The sequence below is a fragment of the Tachysurus vachellii genome, chromosome 15, assembly GCF_030014155.1.
Source record: "Tachysurus vachellii isolate PV-2020 chromosome 15, HZAU_Pvac_v1, whole genome shotgun sequence".
Lineage (NCBI taxonomy): Eukaryota > Metazoa > Chordata > Actinopteri > Siluriformes > Bagridae > Tachysurus > Tachysurus vachellii.
In genome coordinates, this window is record NC_083474.1 from 21030609 (window position 1) to 21052201 (window position 21593).

At 45.0% G+C, this 21593-nt stretch overlaps 2 protein-coding genes across 3 annotated transcripts in view; one reads left to right on the forward strand and one right to left on the reverse strand.

Moving 5' to 3' along the window:
* Positions 1–6624, forward strand: part of septin2 (septin 2) — an 18472-nt gene extending 11848 nt beyond the window's left edge. The window contains exons 8-13 of one of the 2 annotated variants that reach the window (XM_060887789.1): positions 1401–1502; positions 1648–1793; positions 2395–2517; positions 3439–3499; positions 4075–4159; positions 5166–6624. In XM_060887789.1, coding sequence (XP_060743772.1) covers positions 1401–1502; positions 1648–1793; positions 2395–2517; positions 3439–3499; positions 4075–4149 — 507 coding nt within the window. In that variant the 3' untranslated portion in view covers positions 4150–4159; positions 5166–6624. The remainder of the gene's footprint in view (positions 1–1400; positions 1503–1647; positions 1794–2394; positions 2518–3438; positions 3500–4074; positions 4160–5165) is intronic. The other variant, XM_060887790.1, reaches the window with a different exon arrangement.
* Positions 6625–8603: 1979 nt separating this feature from the next.
* Positions 8604–17010, reverse strand: stk25b (serine/threonine kinase 25b). The gene is made up of 12 exons (XM_060888546.1): positions 16874–17010; positions 16648–16775; positions 13589–13819; positions 13147–13203; positions 12939–13047; positions 11851–12008; positions 11523–11708; positions 11302–11447; positions 10655–10763; positions 10171–10242; positions 8998–9134; positions 8604–8878 (listed from the first exon to the last, which is right to left on the reverse strand). The coding sequence occupies exons 2-12, from the start codon at positions 16672–16674 to the stop codon at positions 8833–8835; spliced, it is 1278 nt and encodes a 425-aa protein (XP_060744529.1). The 5' UTR covers positions 16675–16775; positions 16874–17010; the 3' UTR covers positions 8604–8832.
* Between the last annotated feature and the right edge of the window lie 4583 nt (positions 17011–21593).

A 21593-nucleotide genomic window follows, 5' to 3' on the forward strand; every position in this document is an offset into this window, starting at 1 on the left:
TACACACATACACTCATACACACATACACACATACACTCATACACACATACACTCCTCCACTCATACACTCATACACACATACACACATACACACATACACTCATACACTCATACACACATACACTCCTCCACTCATACACTCATACACACATACACTCATACACACATACACTCATACACACATACACTCATACACACATACACTCCTCCACTCATACACACATACACACATACACTCATACACTCATACACACATACACTCCTCCACTCATACACACATACACACATACACACACACATACACACATACACTCATACACTCATACACTCATACACACATACACTCATACACACATACACTCATACACACATACACTCATACACACATACACACATACACTCATACACACATACACTCATACACACATACACTCATACACTCATACACACATACACACATACACACATACACTCGTACACTCATACACTCATACACACATACACACATACACTCATACACACATACACTCCTCCACTCATACACTCATACACACATACACTCCTCCACTCATACACTCATACACACATACACTCCTCCACTCATACACTCATACACACATACACTCATACACACATACACTCATACACACATACACTCCTCCTCTCCTCCACTCCTCCACTCATCCACTGCTCCACTCCTCCTCTCCTCCACTCCTCCTCTCCTCCACTCTTCCTCTCCTCCACTCCTCCTCTCATCCACTCCTCCTCTCATCCACTCATCCACTCACTTCTCCACTCATCCACTCCTCCACTTATACACTCATCCACTCCTCCTTCTCCTTAAACTTTAGCACCTGTTCATCAGCTCTAATTCAGACAAATTCACATTATATCTCTTTATTACAACACAGGATCATTTCACTTCTGCTGTCACTTTAGCAAATAAGTCAAATTAATATTTTATTTGTCACATACATAAACATACACAGTGTGAAATGTGTCTTACAAAGAAGAAATACAATAAAAACTAGGATTGTAAAGTTTGTAGCGACAAACTCCGATGTTGGCTTGACGAAGCATTTTTTTGTAGGCGAGTGGACAGATAGTGTGGCAATAATTGAGCTGAAGATCACACACACCTCAGGGTTGGTCTGAGGAATTATTTGTGATCATTGTGTGGATTTGTTTGTTGTTCTATCTAATCTGAATATTCTGTCAAAAAAATAAACAATCCTCGTTCTCTTCGGATTGATGGCATGACTGTAGAATTAATAACTCAACAAGCTTCTCATCAGAACTTAAACACGAACAGGCGGTTAGGGTCACACACACACACACACACACACAACATGTCAGTCACCTGTGAGTGTAGATCTGACTTCCTGTTCCTCACTTGTAGATTTTAGACGAGATCGACGAGCACGGCATTAAGATCTACCACCTGCCCGACGCCGAGTCAGACGAGGACGAGGAGTTTAAGGAGCAGACGAGGATTCTGAAGGTACATCATGTGTTCACGCTGGTCATGAAATAAATCATTTCACAGATTTTAAATGGATAAAAAGTGCCGTGTCCTTCTGAATCGCTGGAACACTGCTGTGGAGAAATCGTTGTGTGTGTGTGTGTGCGTGTGTGTGTGTTCTCAGGCGAGCATCCCGTTTGCAGTGGTGGGCTCTAACCAGCAGATCGAGGCTAAAGGGAAGAAGGTGCGAGGACGTCTGTACCCATGGGGCGTGGTGGAGGTGGAGAATCCTGAACACAACGACTTCCTCAAACTGCGCACCATGCTCATGTACGACACACACAAACACACACGTGTACACACTCATACACGTCGGTGTAAACGGACAGCTTTGGGTGGATGAACAGGTAAACGGGTAGAAAGCTCGATAGGCGATCGGATGGATGGATACACAGATAATTAGACAGATGGTTGGATGGATCAAAAGATCGGTGGATGTTTTTGGATGGCTATAGCTGGCTAAATAGATACCGTAGATAGCTAGACTGTTGAATGAGTAAATGGATGGATGAATAAGTAGATGGATGGGTAGATTCAAGCATGAATAGAGAAATGGACTGGGATGGATGGATGGAAGTGTTGATCGATGTGTAATTAGGTGGAGGGATGGATGGATGGGTGTGTACAAGGATGAGTAGACTTAAAAGGATGGTTAGATGAGAAGATGGATGGACTGAAGGTAGTTCAGCGATGGGTAGGTAAGTGGATGGATGGATGGATGGACTTAAAGGGATGGATGCAGGTGGATGGTTCGATAGAAGGTACAAATATAAATATAAGTCTTTACAATATAACAGTGTCTACAAATCAAAATGCGTAACTAACGTTTGTGTGTGTGTGTGTGTGTGTGTGTGTGTGTGTGTGTGTATAGAACCCACATGCAGGACCTACAGGAAGTGACTCAGGACCTGCACTACGAGAACTTCCGCTCAGAGCGCCTGAAACGAGGCGGCAGGTTGTCCTCCCACGGTTACATTCTGCCTCTGTCGCCTGCGTACGTACTGCTGTGTCTGCTGTGTTCCACCTCCCCCAGTACCAACCATCAGAAGCCATCGAATATCACGTCAGCTCACTAAACCCACACACAACCCCTGTGTGGAGAATATCTTCTACATCAGCAGCATCTCCAGACTAGAGAAAACTGTAGATGTTACTACTGAGTCGACTCTTTTAGCAGAACTTTGAGATCTGGCTCACGTACATTAGCGTCTGTTTTTCTTCTTTATTTTTTGTAGATGTTCCTCCTGCAGTTTTATTGTAATCACAGTGCATCCAGTGTCTCTCGTACATTAGTTAGTGTGTTCATGTTGAGGGTTACAGGGACCTCTGAACTTCAAACGTGTTTTGTAGCCGCTGCATTTTTATTATTATTATTATTATTATTATTATTATTATTATTATTATTATGTCAGAAAAAAAAACATTCTCCCTATTAAAACTTTTACACACTGTCTGGTTTAGGACAAAACATCAGTGAACCATTTGGGAGTCAAAAGGAGTCGATTCTTCTTATTGAGTCGAGTCAGAATTCCTAAAGCTATAAACCCAGTAAAACTGTAGATCAGGACAGAAGGGGGAGGTCTGTCTTTCAGCTTAATGCTTGTGCTGCTAACACACACACACACACACACATAAATATACTGTGGCTTGCTGGCTAACACGATCACATCCCTCTGCCTCACACACTTCACACATAACTGCTCACACTGCTGTGCACACACACTTATTCTTCCACACTGTGTCTGCTGCTTCTGTTTGCACTAATCTCTCTCTCTCTTACACACACACACACACACACACACACACAGTGAGTCCATTGGGTTGGTTCACTTGGCACACAGAATTTAATAAATGAAATTGTGTTTATTTTGTGTGTGTGTGTGTTTGCACACACGTGCGTTTCTGTCTCCTATAGGAATGTTCCGGAACCAGAGGAAATGGACAAGGACATAATCCTTCAGGAGAAGGAGGCAGAGGTACAGCATAATACTACTATTATTACTACTATTACTAATAGTAATAACTATTATTATGAACTATTATTATTAAATACAGACCTTTTATTCCCAGTAGCAATAATTAATCAATAATATTAGTTACACATATCTATTACTTTCTCTCTGATGTATTTATGTACACTGAAGTGATTTGTAATAGATTTGGTACAGAAAAAAATTTATAGAAAATTGAGATAGAAAAGCAACGTTAGGAAAATAAATTGGATTCTGTTGCTGTGTAAAAAAATAAAACTTTTTTCCACTATTTTGTTCTATATGATGTCATTGCCCTGAAAAAGGACTGAAATAAATATAGTGTACATAAAAAACACAATATATTTTTATCATAAAATTCTAAGTTTCTAAGACGTCAAATAAAAAAATAGAATAGTATTAAAATAGATTTTTTTGTAAATAACAGTGATGAATGAATTATTCATGAAATGCTCAGTGATGTTACTGATGATCAAAAAAGTTCAATCATCAGTAACTGAAGCTTTAAATGTTAAATGTTATTGATTTTGTGTGTGTGTGTGTGTGTGTGTGTGTTGTAGTTGAGGAGGATGCAGGAGATGATTGCGAAGATGCAGGCGCAGATGCAGAAGCAGGGTGATGATGAACACGTGTAAACGACTCGAGGTAAAAAGCCGACCGGTTTGTACCACGACCGTGAGAAGCTCACACTCCTGTGTGTTCCTGCATCTTTACACCTGCAGACCCATAGCTGCAGATGATCAGGAACAGCACGCTGCATAAACAGCTGTTAATTTCATTCCTCTGGAGATGTTTATTCTCACATCACTGTCATGTTGATGTTTTCTCAGGTTCCTGAACTGTTGGAATCTTCTGCCGTTTCTCTTCATCTCTTTCACACAGCTTTTTTTTTTCCCCACAGAGTTTAGATGCTGCCTGCATTAATAACCAAATGCATCCAGATTTCTGTCATTTCATGTCATTAGTTCATTAATGATAACAAAAGACTTACTTCACATTATATCTCCTGCTACTAGATTTTATATCAGAGTCTGTTTTGTGTATGAATGAGGATTTGAGTCTCAGTATCTGTGTCTCGCTCTGTCTGTGTCTCGCTCTGTCTCAGTGTCTCGCTCTGTCTCAGTATCTTGTTGTCTCAGTATCTCGCACTGTCTCTGTCTCAGTATCTCGCTATCTGAGTATCTCGCACTGTCTCTGACTCAGTATCTCGCACTGTCTCTGACTCAGTATTTCGCACTGTCTCTGTATCTCACACAGTCTCAGTATCTCGCACAGTCTCAGTATCTCGCACAGTCTCAGTATCTCGCACAGTCTCAGTATCTCGCACAGTCTCAGTATCTCGCACAGTCTCAGTATCTCGCACAGTCTCAGTATCTCGCACAGTCTCAGTATCTCGCACAGTCTCAGTATCTCGCACAGTCTCTGTATCTCGCACAGTCTCTGTCTCGGTATCTCGCACTGTCTTTGTATCTCGCACTGTCTCTGTATCTCACACTGTCTCTGTATCTTGCACTGTCTCTGTCTCAGTATCTCGCTGTCTTGTATCAAAAGAATTTAGTGTATGGTGACACATTCAGTATGGAGATGGTGAGGTGTTGCTTGCGAAAGTGAGAGTGTGTGATGTTATTGTTCATATATATTTGTTTCTCAGGTGCAGAGTCGTGGAGCGAGAAGATCTGAGACCGAGAGAGAGAGAGAATGAAGTAAAATTGGAAAAAAGAGAGACGTGTCTGGTGTCTTATGTCTCGTTGTATCTTGCCACTTTCTCAGTTTCTTTTCTACTGTTCCTTGGGATATAAATGTAGTTTATTTCTTTTTTGTAAGCAGTATTATTATTATTATTGTTGTTGTTGTTGTTTGTTCTTACTCTCCACAGAGACATGTGCCGATACGAAGTGTAGTAGACTCTCAATAATAACCTTAAACGTTTACAAAATTATGGCTATGTTTTAAATCATTTGTAGTTCCTGCTCTTGGATCAAGGTTCCTGTGGGATTTACTAAAAATGATTCCCTCAATGCCTTTTTACACGTAAAACGTTTCCACAGTAACAATATCATGATAATTATTGTTCAACTGATTATCGGCACATGACCAAGCAAGCTGTTTTTGTTGCACCAGTATACTGACGTGTGTGTGCGCGTGTGTTCATGCTCGGATTTGTGTGTGATTTATGTGTATTTGCCTAAAAAAAAGGTGTTGCTCACTGCTCTAGTGGAGCGATTTGCTTTCAGTGTGCAAGCAAAAGCAAATTAGCTAATAAGTTAAACAGGCTAGTAGTGAAATTATTTGGAAACATTAATTCCGTTATGATGTTTGTTTTTAATATTGTCATGATTGTGTGTTAAACAGATTAATTGACTATTAGCACATCAGTTAGCAAACGTAGCATTTTGGGACAAATCATTTCTTTAGAAATGTCTTCATGACCCGATGTGCCTCAGAACTTTGGAGAACCACAGTGGTGCACAATATTACAACAACCTTCAGAATATTCAGTGACTGATAAGAGTTCTGTATTTCTTCTGCTTTAACTTGAGTTTAAAATTTAATGAGTAATTGTAGTTCAGTGTGTTTTCTTCATTTAATAAAAAAATCAGACTGAAATGGTAGAGCTGTTTAACATAGTTTAGCTAGTTACTTGTGCTAGCATGCTAGCTCCTGAGTTTTATAAGTGCTTTATGGTTTATTTTGTGATATAAAGACTGAATATCGGCACGTGCCTGGTGATGTGAAGTTTTAAACCTGTTCACTTTGCTAATGCATGCTGAGTGTGTGTGTTGTGCCATGTTTAAATCAACTCGTCGTATGACCTGTCGTATGACTTGTATGACTCGTCGTACGACTTGTATGACCTGTCGTATGACTCGTCGTATGACCTGTCGTATGACTCGTCGTACGACTTGTATGACCTGTTGTATGACTCGTCGTACGACTTGTATGACCTGTCGTATGACCCGTCGTATGACCTGTCGTATGACCCGTCGTATGACCCGTCGTATGACCTCTTGTATGACTTGCTCTGGTGCTCCAGTTCTCCCTTAAAATGATCAGCTGTTACTATTTTATAGTTTTATTCCAAAATTTTCTAATAAACTTCTTCACCATTATCTTGTATTGTAATAAAGCTTTTTATATGAACTATCAAAATATTCTGAAGTATTTTCCTAATGTTCTCCCAGTGAGCCGCTAGAGGGCGTCACTGACACCTCAATCACACCCGGAAGTGGCTTCAGTTATTTAAACTCCTCTTTACCGCCATTTTAAACAAACTACAGCATTAATCTAATTAGAATAATGAGGTAACATCAATATTAATACACAACATAATATCTAACATTAATCATCTCTATACTTTATCCTCGTTACCAGGTTTAGAAATTATGAACAGAAATTATAACCTGGTATTTGGTTGATATTAAACTAGCACCAAACTAGATGTTTACCTTCTAGCTCTGTACACGTTACACAATATACTGTGTATGTGTCTCCTTCTCTCTGTGTGTCTCCCTCTCTGTCTCTCCTCTCTGTGTCTCCCTCTCTGTCTCTCCCTCTCCCACTGTCTCCCCCCCGTGTCTCTCTCTCCCTCTGTCTCTCCTTCTCTCTGTGTGTCTCCCTCTCTGTCTCTCCCTCTCCCACTGTCTCCCCCCCGTGTCTCTCTCTCCCTCTGTCTCTCCTTCTCTCTGTGTGTCTCCCTCTCTGTCTCTCCTCTCTGTGTGTCTCTCTCTCTGTCTCTCCTCTCTGTGTGTCTCTCTCTCTGTCTCTCCCTCTCCCCGTGTCTCTCTCTCCCTCTGTCTCTCCTTCTCTCTGCGTGTCTCCCTCTCTGTCACTCTCACTGTGTCTGTCACTCCCTCTCACTCTGTCTCTCCTTCTCTCTGCATGTCTCCCTCTCTCTGTCTCTCTCCCTCTCTGTCACTCCCTCTCACTCTGTCTCTCCTTCTCTCTGCATGTCTCCCTCTCTCTGTCTCTCTCCCTCTCTGTCACTCCCTCTCACTCTGTCTCTCTCCCTCTCTGTCACTCCCTCTCTCTCTCCTTCTCTCTGCATGTCTCCCACTCTGTCTCTCCCTCTCCCTGCGTGTCTCCTCCTCTCCCTGCGTCTGTCTCTCCTTCTCTCTGCATGTCTCCCTCTGTCTCTCCCTCTCCCTGTGTCTCTCCCTCTCCCACTGTCTCCCCCGTGTCTCTCCCTCTCCCACTGTCTCCCCCCGTGTCTCTCCCTCTCTGTCTCTCTCCCCCTCTCTGTCTGTGTCTGACTCTCTCTCCCCGCCACTCTCTATCTGTCTCTCTCCCTCCGTCCCTCCCTTCCTCCGTCCCTCCCTCCATGATGTTCCTGAGATCCCACTCATCCTGACTCCTTCTGCTCTCTTTATTTTCCGGATCCTTCCTGACGCCCTGTTTCTGTTTCATCTGAAAATCACCAGCTGCTGCTGAGGGCTTCCAACATGGACAGCATAAAGATCATGTCAATGTCCCTCAGAAACATGGCTGTGGATCTTCTTCACTGGGTAGCTTCAGGCTCCATCACTTCATAACTTTAATTGGATACAAAAGACTTTAAATTGAAACTATAATGACTTCAGGATTCAGTTCCTGGTTACACACTTTAACTTTTGTAAAGTTAAGAAGAGAAGTTTTGACGATGATGAGGATGAGTTCTGTTTGGAGTCTGGTTCCTCTTAAGGTTTCTTCAATAGACCTATCAATCAGATAGCTGGTATTAAACTAGCTCTGTCATTATCATCAGATAATGACAGAGCTAGTTTAATACCAGCTATCTGCTATGAAACTTGCTAGGTAACTGCCATGTAAAGAGCTAGCTGATTGTGTAGCGGATAAAAAATTAGCTACTCAGTTTAAAAAACTGCAATTAAACTCGATCTCAATATAAAATGAGAAGAAATGAAACTACCAAAGCTTTTAGCTAGATATCAATAATTAGCTAGATATCAATTAGCTTGCAGCTGAAAACCTTGTTTTTCCAGAACCGAGATCTTATGTAGAGGCCACACCCCCTTCTCTGTGATTGACAGGTACAGAGCTCATGTAAATAATAATTTAAAATAGCAGGAGAATAAAAGTCGGAGGCAGGATGTACGTGTGTGTGAGGTTTTATGAAGATCGGGGTGTAACGGGTAAACACAGCTCAGTGGCATGGCTTTGTCTCTTAAATATCTTCGCTCTATAAAGAACCTGTAAAAATATTTCATTACAACTCATTAAAACATCTGCATGGTGGAGAGAATGGGGGAGAATGGGGGACAAGGGGTGCACAGGGGTCATGAACGGGCGGTCAGGGGTCAAGGCCGAGGTCAAGAGGCACTTCACCGTGATGACGGGGTCGTGTTTCCATTACTGTTCAGTGCAAACCTAAGGAGTTAAAAAATAAAAAAATTAAAAATAATCAGCATATTTGCATCAGGGCTGTAACAGTAACTCGGCTGTAAAGGGGTGCCAATATTTATGGTGTAGAGTGACAACTAACTCACCGACAAACTCTCTCCATAACGTGTGTGACCAGCAGGTCTGAGATGCCGGGACACGACTCCTCGGCCAGGTTAAAGGCGTTCTCCAGCTCCTCTATGGCCCCGATTCCTCCTCCACTCGCCCTCCGCTTCTCCTTTAACTACACACACACACACACACACACACACACACACACACACAGACACACACACAGACACACACACAGACACACACACACAACTCCTGAATGAGAACCTGCTCAGTACCAGAATCTTACTTTCCTGCCTTATTTTTCTCTCACTACAGCTACGAGGCTAATGCAGTTATCAACCGGTGAAATCTACAGCCACCAGTTTAACACGGTGCACTGAAGTGTTTCCTTTATTTCTCTCTGAGTAAGGACAGCTTGTGCCACTTATAAGTGGGGTCTCTGATATTTGAGAAATGCTTCTGAAAACTGCGTTAGGCCACCAAACAAATATCAAAACAAACGTGTAGCCAATGAGCAGAAAGGGGCGGGTCTTGTCAATATGGGCAGAGAGAGTGTTCAGTGCGCATATTCACAGATTGGAGTTTCCCGAGTCAATAACTCCTGAGCTAAACACTGTTACTACACAAAACACGGTTGTAGCTGCGTCTCTACATTACTACGATAGAAAAGAGGTGTTATTTGTGTAGTAACAGTGTTTAGCTCAGGAGTTATTGACTCAGGAAACTCTAATCTGTGAATATGTGACCAACTTCCTGCTCCTTCAGTTCTCTCCAGCGCTGGAAAGCTGATCCTATATTAACACGTCCTACTTCTTACCTTATCGTAAGTCTTTCTTCTCTTTCTTTCTTTGTTTTTATCCTCCATGTCAATGTTAAAACATATTTACAAGACACGCCCCTTTCTGCTCATTGGCTACACGTTTGTTTTGATTTTTGCTTAGTTCTCGTCCCGACTAAAGCAGTTCTCAAATATCGGAGACCCCACCTTTAACTGTACCTAGATTTGAAAGGGGGCGTGGCTTACAGATTTATCTTTATGAATATTCATGGTTGTATGTTTTATTTTGCATGTTTTTTAATATATAGACTGTGAAACAGTGAAAAGTACAAATAGTCTTTCTGTGGTGAGTGTGAGGTTTACATGCTAACTGGTAGCTAAAAAGTGCTCATGCCGTGTTAGCCTGGTGCAGACGAGCGGCGGTTACCTCTCTGAAGACGGGTGAGACGAGCGCAGACAGACACTGAGACCTCGGCTGCCTCTTCACCGTCTCCGCCACCTGTGTGGAGGATCGGTTACATTATACAATCGTTGCTAACTGCTTTAATTCTCCATAATCACCTTTACATCAACTTCATACAGAAGCTGCCAGAAACTGTGAAGTGTGAAACGACTGAATCTTTACTTTTTCTTTTGTAAAATCAGAGGAAGTGTTCAGGAGTACTAAAGCGGTCTTTTGTGTGGACTCTGAGCTGCCCCCTAGTGGACAGAGCTGTTAATACTTCAGATGTATAAAACAAATGCAGGTGTGTGTGTGAGTGAGAGAGAGAGAGAGAGAACAATGTCCTCTGTAGTGATGTGTTGATTATACTCCCAGTCATAACAGGAAGGAACAGAGACACAAATCTTAGCCGTTCTGTGCTACAACGTTGTGACGCTGATTTTAAGACCAGCGTGAGGTCGTGTCTCACCTCCGAGTCTGTGTTAGCGTAGCCTTTCTGCAGCTTATTCATGGAGCTGGGACGCACTGTGGGAAAAGTCCACATTGGACACTGGTCCCTCTCGTCACCGTCTCCGTCCCTGTTCACGCGAGACATACAGTAAAAACTCATCGAAGTCCAACGTACAGACCGATTGACTCTAAAAACTTACTCACTACATTCACTTTATATTTACAGAGTTCTGCTACACTGAAGGTCAAGAAAGTGAACTGAAGTAAAAGACATAAGGAAGAAAAGAGGCAGAGTTTCCCTCTGTGTAAAGACAGATGGGTGGAGCGTATGGAGAGATGAACTGACAGTCAGTGGATCAATAAACGTGTGGATTCAAGGACAGATGAACGATTATCGTCTCAGGTTGTTTTGTTTACTTGTCACCGTCACCTCTGCCTGCTCGTTAGGGAGAAATATACATTTTAAATGGCTGGACAAATGGAGATGGATGAACTGACTGATGGACGGATGGATAGTTGGGTGAATAATTGGGTGAATGGATGAAAAGATGGATCGATGCTCTAATAAGTAATGGATTAACGGATGAGTGGTTCAGCGGGTAAACAAACGTAAAACCGGCTTAATGGATAGATCTGGACAGATGGATGGAAGGAGAGTTGGCGTACATGTCGGAGTCGTCAGAGCTGGACTCTTCTCCGTGGCCCTCAGATTTCCAGCGGCGGTAGCGGTCGATCAGCTCCGTCAGGTAGGACGTCTTCTTGGTGTAGCGCGTGATGAACTTGTGTTTCAGCAGCTCTTTAGCTGTGGGTCTCTGTGTGAGAGGAGAACATTTTGTGTAGCGATAAAACACCAGAGGAAAAAAAAATGCTCCTGAGGGAATACTTACGAATCGCGGGTCTTTATTGAGACACGCCTCCACAAACTCTTTGAAGGGTTTGCTGTAAGAGCCCTCCAGCGTAGGGGGCGGGCTTTTAGGGATCAGGAAGAGCACACGCATGGGGTGCAGGTCAGAGTTCGGCGGCTCTCCTTTAGCCAGCTCGATGGCTGTGATGCCCAGGGACCAGATATCAGCCTGCACAAACACACACGAGGTTAAACTTCAGCTCATCTTTCAGAATCAGTACGAACACTGAGGAAAAAAAAAAAAACCACAGCGGTGCAGAAGGTGTGCGCTTGTGGGCGGAGCCGGTGGCCTGAATCGACCTTTGACCCACCTTGAAATCGTAGGCGGATTGTTTGATGACCTCCGGGGCCATCCAGAACGGAGTCCCTACAAACGTGTTCCTCTTAATCTGTGTGTCTGTGAGCTGACCGGCCACGCCAAAGTCCGCCAGCTTCACATCCCCCTGCTCCGACAACAGCACGTTGGCAGCTGTGACACACACACAGACACACACACACAGACACACACATACAGACACACACACAGAGACACACACAGACACACACATACAGACACACACATACAGACACACACATACAGACACACACATACAGACACACAAACACACACACACACAGACACACACACACAGACACACACATACAGACACACACACAGACACACACACACAGACACACACACAGACAGACACACACACAGACAGACACACAGACAGACACACACACAGACACACACACACACAGACACACACACACACAGACACACACACACAGACACACACACACAGACACAGACACACACACACACACAGACACACACACACAGACACACACACACAGACACACACACACAGACACAGACACACACACACAGACACAGACACACACACAGACAGACACACACACACACACACACACACACAGACACACACACAGACACACACACAGACACACACACACACACACACAGACACACACACAGACACACACACAGACACACAGAGACACACATACAGACACACACATACAGACACACAGACACACAGAGACACACACACACAGAGACACACACACATACATACACAAACACACACACACCCTTTATGACATCCTATTAAACATTCTCGGTTTCATATACTTCATCCTTTTCCTTAGTCTCTGTGAAAATGTTTGTTTGGTTTGTCACATTTCACAAGCCAATCAAATTACAGAATCCCCCACTGGAATAAGTTCTGATGTTTCACTCAGACACGGGACACGTTACAGTTGAGCACATCAGAACATGTTACAGTTACACAATGAAACTGATGTTTTACGTTACATCCCAGTGCTAGCTGATAAACTAAAAACTGGCGTTTGAAAATAAAGCCATGTATTCTTGTGTGTTCATGAGTGTCACCTTTAATATCACGGTGAATCTTCCTTTCTGAGTGTAAATACTCCAGACCCTTTAGAATTTCCCTAAGAATAGTGGCAATGTACGTCTCTTCTAACGGCCCAGGCCGGAGCTGCATAACACACACACACACACACACACACACACTTATTTTTTCCACCCACTTTTATTTTTTCTTTACTTTCTCCAAATTAATTTACTTTTTACTTACAAGATCTAAAGCAGATCCTCCTCCCAAATATTCCATAATGATCCACAGTTTAGTTCCCTGTAAAACACACGCAATAGTTTCAGATTCACTCCGCACTACAGCGATGTGTCGTTTGCACCGAATCGATTCTTTGAGCCGAACCGCTTATAAGAGTGTCGAGTCCACCGTTATTTGTAGCTTCATCGAGATTAATGGCAACGAATCATTTTTAAAAAAAACAGAAACAGCAGCGATTCGTTGAAATGATTCATTTTAACAACTGAAATAGATCTTTATAAGAAGAAAACTCAGAGAAATGGAACAATCTCCGGTCAAAATATCACCACAAAATGAAATGAATACAAATGTCTTGTTCCATGTGAGAAGGCTTAGCTTCTGAGACACGGTCGATTTCAGCTTCAGCTCACTAATGCAGCACCGCTCGGTGTGTGTGTGTGCGTACCTTGAGATAGGAGCCGTAGTACTTGGTGACGAAAGGGCTGTCACACTGGCTGAGGACGGTGATCTCCTGCTGGATGTCCTCGATCTCGTCCTCTGCCTCCTCCAGGTCGATGATCTTGATGGCCACCACCTCTTTAGTGTGGTTATTGATGCCTTTGTAGACTTCACCGAATGAACCCTTCCCAATTCGCTCCTGCTTTGTGAAGTACTCTTCTGGGTCCAGACGGGCATTCTGTGCACACACACGCAGACAGACAGACACACACGCAGACAGACAGAGACACACACACACACACGAATAAGAGGCAGTTAACCCTAAATAGCCTTACACTAGGGCAACCTACACTACACCCTAGATACACTATGTAGTGCACTATATACTACAGGCAGACGTTCTGTACGTAAAGAACCATGTTAATGAGTTCAAGTCCCCTATGTAGTGCACTATTTATCTAAAATTCTGCACTATATAGGGTGAAATATTCTAAATATCTAACAGGAGCTATTTGGGATTCTGTTACTGACATGGCTTATATAGAGCACTTTATTATTCAGCATTGTGCTCACTACATACAGTGGGACAAAATGGCCCTTGGTCCTTAAATAAGCACTACAATCTATACAGATTTTAAGATAAATACTTTATTAATCCCTTAGGAAATTCTCACTGTGTAGTGCACTAGATGTTCACTTCTGTTTACATCCTTCTATCTTACATGCTTCCACGTGACACACTATTTATACTAGCGCATGAGACAGACTGACGATTCTGTTTTGTGCACTTTGTGGAAGATCAGGAAGACGTTCAAGACATTAAACAGTGTTGTCCTTAAAAACACAGTACATAGTGATGACTAACTGATGGCTTGAGCACTATATGGAGTAACATGCTGGCTTCTACACCCTATGTAGTGCACTGTATGTCCAATAAAAATAAACAAATACACACTGAACGAAAACGAAAACAATGACTTCTATGCTCTATGTAGTGCACTGTGTGTCACATGACACACTCCCTATAATAGTGCACTATTAACACTTCTGGACACCAAAAGATATGATGCACCCTATATAAACCACCCTCGGTGGAGCGCTACGAGACACAGTGGTGGTGCGCTACGAGACACAGTGGTGGTGCGCTACGAGACACAGTGGTGGTGCGCTACGAGACACAGTGGTGGTGCGCTACGAGACACAGTGGTGGTGCGCTACGAGACACAGTGGTGGTGCGCTACGAGACACAGTGGTGGTGCGCTACGAGACACAGTGGTGGTGCGCTACGAGACACAGTGGTGGTGCGCTACGAGACACAGTGGTGGTGCGCTACGAGACACAGTGGTGGTGCGCTACGAGACACAGTGGTGGTGCGCTACGAGACACAGTGGTGGTGCGCTACGAGACACAGTGGTGGTGCGCTACGAGACACAGTGGTGGAGCGCTACGAGACACAGTGGTGGAGCGCTACGAGACACAGTGGTGGAGCGCTACGAGACACAGTGGTGGTGCGCTACGAGACACAGTGGTGGTGCGCTACGAGACACAGTGGTGGTGCGCTACGAGACACAGTGGTGGAGCGCTACGAGACACAGTGGTGGAGCGCTACGAGACACAGTGGTGGTGCGCTACGAGACACAGTGGTGGTGCGCTACGAGACACAGTGGTGGAGCGCTACGAGACACAGTGGTGGAGCGCTACGAGACACAGTGGTGGAGCGCTACGAGACACAGTGGTGGTGCGCTACGAGACACAGTGGTGGAGCGCTACGAGACACAGTGGTGGTGCGCTACGAGACACAGTGGTGGTGCGCTACGAGACACAGTGGTGGTGCGCTACGAGACACAGTGGTGGTGCGCTACGAGACACAGTGGTGGTGCGCTACGAGACACAGTGGTGGTGCGCTACGAGACACAGTGGTGGTGCGCTACGAGACACAGTGGTGGTGCGCTACGAGACACAGTGGTGGAGCGCTACGAGACACAGTGGTGGAGCGCTACGAGACACAGTGGTGGAGCGCTACGAGACACAGTGGTGGTGCGCTACGAGACACAGTGGTGGTGCGCTACGAGACACAGTGGTGGTGCGCTACGAGACACAGTGGTGGAGCGCTACGAGACACAGTGGTGGAGCGCTACGAGACACAGTGGTGGTGCGCTACGAGACACAGTGGTGGTGCGCTACGAGACACAGTGGTGGTGCGCTACGAGACACAGTGGTGGTGCGCTACGAGACACAGTGGTGGTGCGCTACGAGACACAACAGTGCACTATAAGACACAACAGTGCTCTACAAGACAGTGGTGGTGCGCTACAAGACGCAACAGTGCACTGTAAGACACAACAGTGCTCTACAAGACAATAGTTCACTACAAGACATAACAGTTCACTACAAGACATAACAGTTCACTACAAGACATAACAGTTCACTACAAGACATAACAGTTCACTACAAGACATAACAGTGCACTACAAGACATAACAGTGCACTACAAGACATAACAGTGCACTACAAGACATAACAGTGCACTACAAGACATAACAGTGCACTACAAGACATAACAGTGCACTACAAGACATAACAGTGCACTACAAGACATAACAGTGCACTACAAGACATAATAGTGCACTACAAGACATAACAGTGCACTACAAGACATAACAGTGCACTACAAGACATAACAGTGCACTACAAGACATAACAGTGCACTACAAAACATAATAGTGCACTACAAAACATAATAGTGCACTACAAGTCATAATAGTGCACTACAAGACCATTAAGAAGCCACATGACACACTCTTTATATTAGTGCACTAAATAGGATGTAAAATGGTAATAGTGTGAGTTCTGTAATGTATTTAGTGCACTTTGTAGGAGATCAGGAAGACATTTGAGCCCTGAGAAAAGCAGCTGATAGTGATGTAGTTGGTGCACTAGTGTTCATTAGGAGGACACACGAGACACTAAACCTTGTTGTGTTTCTAAATGTACAACATGTGGATGAATAAATGATGTGTGGTGCAGTGATAGAGCCCGAGAGTGAGTGTGATGGAGCACATTTACCCTGTTGATGGCCCGGAGATGCGCCATGGTGAGGTCTGTAATCCCTGATATACACTAATGTAAGAGCTCCAGCAGCTCCAGCAGCAGCAGCGCCGTGATCTCGGCCTCCGCGCTCCTTCTGCACAAACCTACAGGCACAAAAGCGTTCAACAGCCCTTTAACTCCATGAATAAAAGCGCTCCAGCTCAGTGGCAGCGTTTTATAATGAATTATAAGCCGTAATAACCATTCAGGGCGAGTCCTCGCTCAGGCTTGTTGCTCTGCGGCTCGCGGGAGGACAAAAAAATAACAGTGCGGAAAGACGCGCATGCGCAGAAAGGCTCGGGCACATGCGCAGTCGAGTGAGGTTTCTGGGAGTTGGAGTTCCTGGAAGAAAAAAAACTACTGTTTAATAATAATAATAATAATAATAATAATAATAATAATAATAATATTTTACTGATGTTACTAGTATTTATTTTACATGTATTTTATTTTAAATGTAATATTTGACATTATTTTCACTCATCATTAATCTGAAGTGATAAACCTTCACACTAAACACATCCAGTCTGAAGTGTGGACATTTTATTTATTAACTGGTTACTATTAAACAAACTGCTTTGTGTTGTTCACCTACACTGTCTGTGGGTTTCTTTAAACAAGTCCATTGTAATGAGGATTAAACGTGTCCTCTGGACAGGACGGGTTAAAAATAAAACTAGACAGAGATAATTTTAGATTTAATCCAGTAGGAGCGGAGCATGAATGAACGGCTCACCTCCTGCTGATGAACTGATTCATACAAACCCAAAATAAACTTTAAATATAAGTTATTATGGGTTCATGTGCAGATAAACTCCGTTCAAAATGAAAAGTACATCAGAAAACATGAGCAGTGAGATGCATAATACAATCCTTATTGACCTGATTTAAGTCAGCAGCTAGCTTAAGTCAGTCAGTGAGGATCTGCTACAGGAACAGGACTGAGTCAGTGAGGATCTACTACAGGAACAGGACTGAGAGTCCGTGAGGATCTGCTACAGGAACAGGACTGAGAGTCAGTGAGGATCTACTACGGGAACAGGACTGAGAGGCATTGAGGATCTACTACAGGAACAGGACTGAGTCAGTGAGGATCTGCTACAGGAACAGGACTGAGAGTCAGTGAGGATCTACTACAGGAACAGGACTGAGAGTCAGTGAGGATCTACTACAGGAACAGGACTGAGTCAGTGAGGATCTGCTATGGGAACAGGACTGAGAGTCAGTGAGGATCTACTACAGGAACAGGACTGAGAGTCAGTGAGGATCTACTACGGGAACAGGACTGAGAGGCATTGAGGATCTACTACAGGAACAGGACTGAGTCAGTGAGGATCTGCTACGGGAACAGGACTGAGAGTCAGTGAGGATCTACTACGGGAACAGGACTGAGAGTCAGTGAGGATCTACTACGGGAACAGGACTGAGAGGCATTGAGGATCTACTACAGAAACAGGACTGAGTCAGTGAGGATCTGCTACAGGAACAGGACTGAGTCAGTGAGGATCTACTACAGGAACAGGACTGAGTCAGTGAGGATCTACTACGGGAACAGGACTGAGAGTCAGTGAGGATCTACTATGGGAACAGGACTGAGAGTCAGTGAGGATCTACTACGGGAACAGGACTGAGAGTCAGTGAGGATCTACTACGGGAACAGGACTGAGAGGCATTGAGGATCTACTACAGGAACAGGACTGAGTCAGTGAGGATCTGCTACAGGAACAGGATTGAGTCAGTGAGGATCTACTACAGGAACAGGACTGAGTCAGTGAGGATCTACTACGGGAACAGGACTGAGAGTCAGTGAGGATCTACTACGGGAACAGGACTGAGAGTCAGTGAGGATCTACTACGGAAACAGGACTGAGAGTCAGTGAGGATCTACTACGGGAACAGGACTGAGAGTCAGTGAGGATCTACTACGGGAACAGGACTGAGAGTCAGTGAGGATCTGCTACGGGAACAGGACTGAGAGTCAGTGAGGATCTACTACGGGAACAGGACTGAGAGTCAGTGAGGATCTGCTACGGGAACAGGACTGAGAGTCACTGAGGATCTGCTACGGGAACAGGACTGAGAGTCAGTGAGGATCTGCTACGGCAACCGGACTGAGAGTCAGTGAGGATCTGCTACTGGAACAGGACTGAGAGTCAGTGAGGATCTGCTACAGGAACAGGACTGAGAGTCAGTGAGGATCTGCTACAGGAACAGGACTGAGAGTCAGTGAGGATCTGCTATGGGAACCGGACTGAGAGTCAGTGAGGATCTGCTACGGGAACAGGACTGAGTCAGTGAGGATCTACTACAGGAACAGGACTGAGAGTCAGTGAGGATCTACTACAGGAACAGGACTGAGAGTCAGTGAGGATCTACTATGGGAACAGGACTGAGTCAGTGAGGATCTACTACGGGAACCGGACTGAGAGTCAGTGAGGATCTGCTACAGGAAAAGGACTGAGAGTCAGTTAGGATCTGCTACAGGAACAGGACTGAGAGTCAGTGAGGATCTGCTACAGGAAAAGGACTGAGAGTCAGTTAGGATCTGCTACAGGAACAGGACTGAGAGTCAGTGAGGATCTACTACAGGAACAGGACTGAGAGTCAGTGAGGATCTACTACGGGAACAGGACTGAGAGTCAGTGAGGATCTGCTACGGGAACAGGACTGAGAGTCAGTGAGGATCTGCTACGGGAACAGGACTGAGAGTCAGTGAGGATCTGCTACAGGAACAGGACTGAGAGTCAGTGAGGTTCTGCTACAGGAAAAGGACTGAGAGTCAGTGAGGATCTGCTACGGGAACAGGACTGAGAGTCAGTGAGGATCTGCTACAGGAACAGGACTGAGTCAGTGAGGATCTGCTACAGGAACAGGACTGAGAGTCAGTGAGGATCTACTACGGGAACAGGACTGAGAGTCAGTGAGGATCTACTACGGGAACAGGACTGAGAGTCAGTGAGGATCTGCTACGGGAACAGGACTGAGAGTCAGTGAGGATCTACTACAGGAACAGGACTGAGAGTCAGTGAGGATCTGCTACGGGAACCGGACTGAGAGTCAGTGAGGATCTGCTACTGGAACAGGACTGAGTCAGTGAGGATCTGCTACAGGAACAGGACTGAGAGTCAGTGAGGATCTACTACGGGAACAGGACTGAGAGTCAGTGAGGATCTACTACGGGAACAGGACTGAGAGTCAGTGAGGATCTGCTACTGGAACAGGACTGAGTCAGTGAGGATCTACTACAGGAACAGGACTGAGTCAGTGAGGATCTGCTACGGGAACAGGACTGAGAGTCAGTGAGGATCTACTACAGGAACAGGACTGAGAGTCAGTGAGGATCTACTACGGGAACAGGACTGAGAGGCATTGAGGATCTACTACAGGAACAGGACTGAGTCAGTGAGGATCTGCTACGGGAACAGGACTGAGAGTCAGTGAGGATCTACTACAGGAACAGGACTGAGAGTCAGTGAGGATCTACTACAGGAACAGGACTGAGTCAGTGAGGATCTGCTACGGGAACAGGACTGAGAGTCAGTGAGGATCTACTACAGGAACAGGACTGAGAGTCAGTGAGGATCTACTACGGGAACAGGACTGAGAGGCATTGAGGATCTACTACAGGAACAGGACTGAGTCAGTGAGGATCTGCTACGGGAACAGGACTGAGAGTCAGTGAGGATCTACTACGGGAACAGGACTGAGAGTCAGTGAGGATCTACTACGGGAACAGGACTGAGAGGCATTGAGGATCTACTACAGAAACAGGACTGAGTCAGTGAGGATCTGCTACAGGAACAGGACTGAGTCAGTGAGGATCTACTACAGGAACAGGACTGAGTCAGTGAGGATCTACTACGGGAACAGGACTGAGAGTCAGTGAGGATCTACTATGGGAACAGGACTGAGAGTCAGTGAGGATCTACTACGGGAACAGGACTGAGAGTCAGTGAGGATCTACTACGGGAACAGGACTGAGAGGCATTGAGGATCTACTACAGGAACAGGACTGAGTCAGTGAGGATCTGCTACAGGAACAGGATTGAGTCAGTGAGGATCTACTACAGGAACAGGACTGAGTCAGTGAGGATCTACTACGGGAACAGGACTGAGAGTCAGTGAGGATCTACTACGGGAACAGGACTGAGAGTCAGTGAGGATCTACTACGGAAACAGGACTGAGAGTCAGTGAGGATCTACTACGGGAACAGGACTGAGAGTCAGTGAGGATCTACTACGGGAACAGGACTGAGAGTCAGTGAGGATCTGCTACGGGAACAGGACTGAGAGTCAGTGAGGATCTACTACGGGAACAGGACTGAGAGTCAGTGAGGATCTGCTACGGGAACAGGACTGAGAGTCACTGAGGATCTGCTACGGGAACAGGACTGAGAGTCAGTGAGGATCTGCTACGGCAACCGGACTGAGAGTCAGTGAGGATCTGCTACTGGAACAGGACTGAGAGTCAGTGAGGATCTGCTACAGGAACAGGACTGAGAGTCAGTGAGGATCTGCTACAGGAACAGGACTGAGAGTCAGTGAGGATCTGCTATGGGAACCGGACTGAGAGTCAGTGAGGATCTGCTACGGGAACAGGACTGAGTCAGTGAGGATCTACTACAGGAACAGGACTGAGAGTCAGTGAGGATCTACTACAGGAACAGGACTGAGAGTCAGTGAGGATCTACTATGGGAACAGGACTGAGTCAGTGAGGATCTACTACGGGAACCGGACTGAGAGTCAGTGAGGATCTGCTACAGGAAAAGGACTGAGAGTCAGTTAGGATCTGCTACAGGAACAGGACTGAGAGTCAGTGAGGATCTGCTACAGGAAAAGGACTGAGAGTCAGTTAGGATCTGCTACAGGAACAGGACTGAGAGTCAGTGAGGATCTACTACAGGAACAGGACTGAGAGTCA